Below are 7,100 nucleotides of genomic sequence, written 5' to 3'. Positions count from 1 at the left end.
CGGGCGAGCGCGGCGGCCGGGGCGGAGGGCTGGTGGGCCACACGGATGGCCGGCGGACGCGCGGCCGGCGTCCAGGGACCAGCGGCGGGCGGCCGGCGTCGGGGCCGAGCGGACGGGAGCGACCATGAAGTTTCCCATGACAGTTAAACTTCCGCCAACGGTCGTTCGTGTATACGGGGCCTCTTCGGTTTGGCTCCGAAATCCTTATATTCACAGTTTCGGTCGGGATGTTTTTCGCGTCCCTTAAAACTTTTTACGGGTCGAAGCCGTTCACAGTTTCGGCCGGGATGTTTTCCTGAGAGCTAGGCGCCACACTACACTAGTGCAGCGCCTAGCTCCTGGGCGTTGCACTAGTGCAGTGCCTGAGAGTTAGGCGCCAAGGGTCACCCGCGTGAAATAGTTTCACGGACAGTTCATTCTGTGAAATGATTTCGACTATAGGTCAAATTTGTCAAATTTGCCGACGGATTCAAGGTGCTGAAGCTGCCGTACAAGGATGCTGATGACAACTCGTCGGAGTACGGGCTACACAACTATAAGATGCGGATGAGCCTCCCAAGTTTCTCCATGTGTGTGTTCCTCCCCGACGCCCGTGACGGCCTAACGAGCCTGGTCGACTGCCTGACCTCCCGGCCAGGGTTCCTTCACGAGCACCTCCCTAGGGCGTTTCTTCCCGTTGGCGACTTTCGGCTGCCCAAGTTCAAGCTGAGCTTCCGGAGCAGCTTGGTTGGCATCCTTCAGAGCCTGGGCCTGCGCCTTCCATTTGAACCTTCCACGAAGGGCTTGACCGAGAAGATGGAGGACGGCGATGGGGAGGGCGTGCAGTTGTACGTTAACGACGTCGTACACAAGGCGGTCATCGAGGTGAACGAGGAGGGGAGCGAAGCTGCGGCCTTCACCGAGTCGGATGACGAGATGGGGTTTTCGTTGTTCGGTGATGAACCGCCGGCACCCAAGCTTGTGGACTTTGTCGCCGATCATCCTTTTGCCTTCTTCATCGTTGAGGAGACCACTGGCACCATTGTTTTCTCGGGGCTTGTGCTCGACCCTTCCAAGGAAGGGTAGATTATGGACATCAAACATATGGGCAGGGGTCCAAAACTTGACACCGACAGACAAACGTATGATTTTTGTCTCTTGAGCTTCCTGGTACTTGTCTTATTTTGGCTGAATTGCTTCTAACAGTTCTGTACATGTACGGTTCAATCAATTTTGGGATTATTTCACACAGATTTTATAGAAAATTCAATTATTTCAGCTACATTTTAAAAGGGTGTGGCTATGACTCAGTCGACCGAGACTTAATGGCTTACGTAATTTTTTTCTTTTTGATGCGTGTCTTTGTCTCAGCTCGATTTCTGCTCGTGTGCGTGCCGTTTCGATGCCAGGGCAACGGCCCCAGACATGAGATCGGAGCTCGTGCCAGTGAGGTGTTTGCGGTCGGCCGTCGCAGCGTGATGTGTTGTCGTTTGGCGTTGCGGGGTGATGTGTGCTCCGGAAATCTGTGTGGAGGAGCTTCAGGGGTGAAAGTGTTGCCCGACCGTTCGTACTGATGTCATTTTTCTTCTTGGAGGTGTTGCTGTGAAGCTCTTCCCCATCCCTCTTGGGGTGGGCTCTTCGGGAGAAATCCCTAGCTTCGGCAGTCGGAGTGGGCGACGACGGCGCCTACCTCATTTACTCCTTGCAGACGTCATCTTGGAGAGTTTGCACACACCTACTTGCACAATCCCCTCCTGTCGTCGTGAGCCGGGGATGTCGGGGCGGCGGCCCCGGGTTGTTGTTGGTGCGTCGAGCCGGTGGCCTCGGGAACCATTGCGGGCACCCGTAACCCGTTTTATGAGGCAGGGAGGCGTGATAATCATGTGCCGCCGATGTAGTAGGGGTTGTCGGCTCGGTTGACGCACCTCAGAGTGGGTGGTCAACTTTATGTCGTGGAGGGGGGGGGGGGCAACCCCAGATGAGTTGGTGTGATGGCCATGGTCGTGCGGCGTTGCAACTCGAAGGCGAGCAGCGGTATGTCGGGTGTAGCGGCCCGGAAGGTGGTGTTGGTTGATCACGCAGGACACGATAGAGTGGTGCATGTCGGGAGGTGGCCCTGAGAGTTTCTGCAACTTTGAGGGCTTTGGCCTTGTGTCATGCAGGCGACAAGGTTACAATCAAAGTTGTTCATTGGCATGGCAAGCAAGGAACCTGGAACATGGTTCGGGATGATGCTTGCTTTGCCATCTCTGTAGGAGAGTTCCGGTCTACACCTCCCATAGCAATATTGACTTCTTCTCTTCGACAGTAATGGGAGGCCAGCTAGTTACGGTGATTGGTTTTTCGTTTGTTTCTGTTTTTTGGGGTTGGTGTGTTTTTGTTGGGTTTGTTGTGCCTTCGGACGCTTCTGTAATTAACTGGCAAATTTGAGTGAGGTGTCCGGAATGATGATATATGAGATATAGTTTGGTAGCACCGATTGAAGAGAAACTTGTCCAACATCGTTTGAGATGGTTTGGGCATATTCAGCGCATGCCTTCAGAAGCTCTAGTGCATAGCGGACGGCTAAAGCGTGCCGATAATGTCAAGAGAGGCCAGGGTAGACCGAAGTGGACATGGGAGGAGTCCGTAAAGGGAGATCTGAAGGATTAGAGTATCACCAGAGAATTAGCCATGAACAAGGATGAGTGAAAGCTTGTTATCCATGCGTCAGAACCATGAGTTGGTTGCGAGATTCTCATGGGTTTCAGCTCTAGTCTATCCTAACTTGTTTAGGACTAACGGTTTTGTTGTTATTGTTCTTGCCTCTCGGCCCTATGGAGGCCGAATTTCAGGATGGAACATCCTTGAAATGCGATCTATAAAAAAGAAGTCATCGCCTGAGTGGATGAACAATATCGTGTGTTAAAAAGCCTCAGGTTTGTTCTTTTGCACAACCCTCATTTCAGCGTATTTCGTCTTGAAAATTTACACATTTGTGCATTATGCCTCCATGTATGTCTATTTATTTTCAGATTTTTTTTAAAATGTAAAAATATGAATTTTGAATTTTTTAAAACTGGCCCATGAAGCTCGGCCTCCAAAAGGGATTTTCAGACAATTTTTCCTTTAATAATTAATAGAAGAGGCAAAGTTTTTGCTTCAAAAGAAAGCCTTGCCCCTGACACCGCGTACTGACAGAGACACGCTAACTTGTGGCCCGCACCTCGCGAGCCACGCGGACTCGCCGTCGATGAAAGCCACAGTGTGGAAAGAGCTACAGTGTGAGGATATTTAAAGCAGCGATGCTGACATGATTTTATATTCTTATTAGTGGGCGCATCATTTTTTCTTCTTCACGGAAAGACATCAGCGAGTGAGCATCATAGGCTAGACCGCTTGGAGTCAAGTCAACACATTCTTGCCCACGCGCTCGATCCAGATCTCACTGGATTGGTTCATATAAATCCACCCGAAGCAAGCAACCAGCAAGGAAGCGATTCTTCTCACAAGCCTCATCCACGTTTTGTTGTCCTCTTCGCAGCTGCTCGAGAGAATCACCCCCAAGTGTTGGATCTTCTTCAGGTCAGTCCTTTTTAATCGCGAAGCTGCATATTTTCAGATGTTCTTGCAATAACCATGTATGCTGCTTAGTTTCCAATAGATCCATGTATGCCTAGTCTTGCATACTTAGATCTGTCCTTCTATAAGGTGCATATGAATTTCTGACGATGCATAGATTGAAGCAGCTCGCCTGAAAGCTTGTTCAACCATCAGAAATGGCGACTAGCGCTGGCTTAGGCCAGCCGAGCGTTCTGAGCACATTACCGAAGAATCTGCCCTTAGACTTTCTGAAAACCATCACCGACCAGTTCTCAGAGGCGCGTAAAATCGGTACGGGCGCATTTGGAACTGTTTATATGGTATATGGTCATTCCTCTGCCTTTATATTTTTCACCTTCGCATGAGTTTCTGAAAACACTTCTGAAAAAAGATGCCAATGTTTGCTGAAAAAGTATCTTTGAGGTTGAACAGGGACATATGCCGGATGGCCAAATAATTACCGTGAAGAAACTCGCGGAAAATTCGCCAATCGCACGCGACAAAGCGTTTGCTAACGAGGTTCAGAACATTATGGCTCTCCACCATGAAAATGTACTGAAGTTGGTCGGCTACTGTCACGAAGGTCAAAAGAAAGTGGTGCTGAACAACGGAAGATATATTGTGGCTGACATTGTTGAAAGTTTACTTTGCCATGAGTACTTACCACTGGGAAGCCTTCAGAAACATCTTTTTGGTATATAATACTACCCGACTCAAATTGCTTTCATGTTAATGTTCCAATATGTTTACATTATGAATTGGAGTTTGGCATCAATATATTCCTTTAACTTTTCAATGCTCAATAATGGGGAAAAACTGCAACAGTTGGTATTATCCAAAGAACTTGCTATTGTACTGAAAGGTTGTCTTTTGTGAACATATTTTTGCTGTCGGCATTCTAATAAATAAATGTTTACGTTATTGTAATTCTTTATATTTGAGTAATTCAATAATTCAGTGTTTCACTTCCTCAGAAGTACATACAAAAATGGACTGGAACATACGCTTCAACATAATTAAGGGGATTTGCAATGGTTTGCACTTTGTACACAGCATTCCTATTGTCCATATGGATCTCAAGCCGGAAAACATACTGTTGGATGATAACATGGTGCCGAAAATCGCCGATTTCGGTCTCTCCAGACTCTTTGGTCAAGAACAAACACGGATGAACACACAGAATGTTGTTGGGTCATAGTAAGTAGACCACAAACTGCGATAATGTTTTGGTCCTTTGTCTTAAAGTAAACTGCATTCTAATCTCTCTGATAATACTTATAAAAATCTTAATGATATGCAGTGGATACATAGCTCCGGAATATCTATACAGAGGTGAAATCTCCACGAAGTCAGACATATACAGTTTAGGCCTACTAATCATGGAGACTACCACGGGAGAGAAGAATTGTCCAGGCAAAGAACCGTCTGCAGTGCAATTCATAAAAAATGTAAGAGAAATTTTGCTTCATGATATGGAAACTAAACTTTAAAAGCTCATGTTATTGATTTTTGTGTTATCTTGAGGATCATGATTCCAATCCTATACGTAGGTACGTGAAAACTGGAAAGAGCAGCGCATCGCATCCGAGTACCCATTGTTAGATGCAGATGGTCTCCAACAAGTAAAAAAATGCATCGAAATAGGACTGGAATGTGTTGAGATTGATCGGCTGAAGAGACCATCCATAGAAACAATTCTTGACAAGCTAAACGGACGATGTGCATCCATAAGAAACTAAAATGCCATGCCAGGTATGCAATTTTCGCTCCGTTATAAACCGACTTATTATGCATTTCAGATGCTGATAACCTACTATATGAAGTTTCAGGTCTCCAATCTCCATCGAGCATGAAATTTGGGTTTTGTTCAGCAGACACGTGCAACATGGAATGGACGCTCTCTATTATTAGCTATAATGAATTATTTTTTAAATATTACGATATGATATGTACTATGTACGTCATTGTGAAGTCTATTAAATTGTATTTCTCCTTGTAACTGCTACGTACTCCACATATCTCTTGGTGGTAATGGATATTTTTATTCTCCAGATACAATGATGTTGTCTGTTCAATTTCAGTTAAGAAAAAGGGTTTCCCCCTGCTTTATATTATAAAGCATACCACCAAGCATCCAACGTAACAATGTCAAGTACAATAAGTCATAGAATCATGTTGGGGCACAGCAAGACAAGCCCCAAATAAACTAAGAGGAGAAGCTAATCCGGCTCGGGAGGGGGAGGAGGGGGCGGTGCAGGAGGAGCAAAAGACGCTGCGGTGGCACGAAGACCCGCCATGGTGTTGTCGATGACGCCTCGGTCGCTCCGTTTACTAAGCGGTCTCCAGAGCTGCAAGAAGCCACACATTTTGTAGATCACATCAGTCACACGAGACGGAATCACTCGTTCGATGACTAATTTATTGCGGGTACACCAAAGGGACCAGACAAGGGTACCTAGCGCGACCGAAATAGGGGCGCGCCTAGGCCCGGGGAGCCTAAATACCTCCCGAACAAATCCGGAAGGTTGTCATGGCACCACGTGCCCCCAACCACTTCCCGGAAGCAACTCCATAAGAACTGAGCTGCCGGGCACCGGAAGAAGATGTGGTTGCAATCTTCCGGTACCAAACAAATGGGGCAGAGACCATCCCCAGGTCCATTACGCTTACGGACCTCAGTGCCTAAGGGGAGGCGACCTCTAACCCATTGCCATAGAAATATACGGATCTTCAGGGGGAGTTTGATCTCCCAAAGCACCGCGAGCTCCGCTGGACCAGGAGTAGGAACAATCGCCTGGTATAGAGATCTGGTCGAAAATCTACCGCTTGGCTCGAGGTGCCAAGAGAGCGTATCCGGTTCCAGAGAAGGAGAGTGAAGGGCAATACACTCAAGTAACTCATCCCATTGCGCGAGTTCAACCGCCCCGAAGGTGCGGCGGAAAGCAATCGCGCCTAGGTTCTCTAGGGCCGCCGCCACAGAGATCTGTGGGTGAACACAGATAGAAAATAGCGCAAAAAAACGATCTGCAAAGGGGCGGGAACCCACCCATCTATCCAGCCAAAAAAGTGTGGCAGCACCAGAGCCTATCTGGATGGAAGTCCCAATGCGCAGAACCGTTAACAGAGGGATCAACGATTGCCAGAATTGGGAACCTCCAGACCTAGAGGCAAACGCTAACGGTTGCCCGCGAAGGTACTTCCCACGGATAATCTGAAGCCACAGGCCACCCTCCTCAGTCTGGATCCGCCAAAGCCATTTGGACAGGAGGGCAATATTCATTCGCTTTGGAAGAAATAACCCCCAAGCTCCCCTGGTCCTTAGGTTTACAGATCTCAGACCATTTGACCATATGGTACTTCTGTTTATTGTTCTCGCCCGCCCAAAAGAATCTGGAGAGCAGTTTGGTAACTTCATGATGGAGGGATTCGTGTAGACTATAGAATCCCATGATATACATCAATAAGCTAATAAGGGAGGAGTTCATTAGAATCACTCGAGCGGCTTTGGAAAGCCATCTCCCTTGCCAAGGCTCCATTCT

General features: G+C 47.7%; 1 protein-coding gene across 4 annotated transcripts; it reads left to right on the top strand.

Moving 5' to 3' along the window:
- The first annotated feature begins 3,276 nt into the window (after window positions 1–3,276).
- LOC123096245 (putative receptor-like protein kinase At4g00960) lies at window positions 3,277–5,616 on the top strand. 4 transcript variants are annotated; one of them, XM_044517919.1, is made up of 7 exons: window positions 3,277–3,543; window positions 3,708–3,881; window positions 3,994–4,255; window positions 4,536–4,758; window positions 4,862–5,009; window positions 5,112–5,313; window positions 5,391–5,616. In XM_044517919.1, the coding sequence occupies exons 2-6, from the start codon at window positions 3,738–3,740 to the stop codon at window positions 5,298–5,300; spliced, it is 966 nt and encodes a 321-aa protein (XP_044373854.1). In that variant the 5' UTR covers window positions 3,277–3,543; window positions 3,708–3,737; the 3' UTR covers window positions 5,301–5,313; window positions 5,391–5,616. The 4 variants fall into 4 exon arrangements, with proteins under 4 accessions (XP_044373854.1, XP_044373855.1, XP_044373856.1 ...); XM_044517920.1 differs by having other exon boundaries at window positions 5,385–5,616; XM_044517921.1 differs by having other exon boundaries at window positions 3,698–3,881.
- The last annotated feature ends 1,484 nt before the right edge of the window (window positions 5,617–7,100 follow it).

The sequence above is a fragment of the Triticum aestivum genome, chromosome 4D (genome assembly GCF_018294505.1).
Source record: "Triticum aestivum cultivar Chinese Spring chromosome 4D, IWGSC CS RefSeq v2.1, whole genome shotgun sequence".
Taxonomy (NCBI): domain Eukaryota; kingdom Viridiplantae; phylum Streptophyta; class Magnoliopsida; order Poales; family Poaceae; genus Triticum; species Triticum aestivum.
Note: the sequence above shows the minus strand (reverse complement) of the source record. Positions and strands in the feature narration are given on the sequence as shown.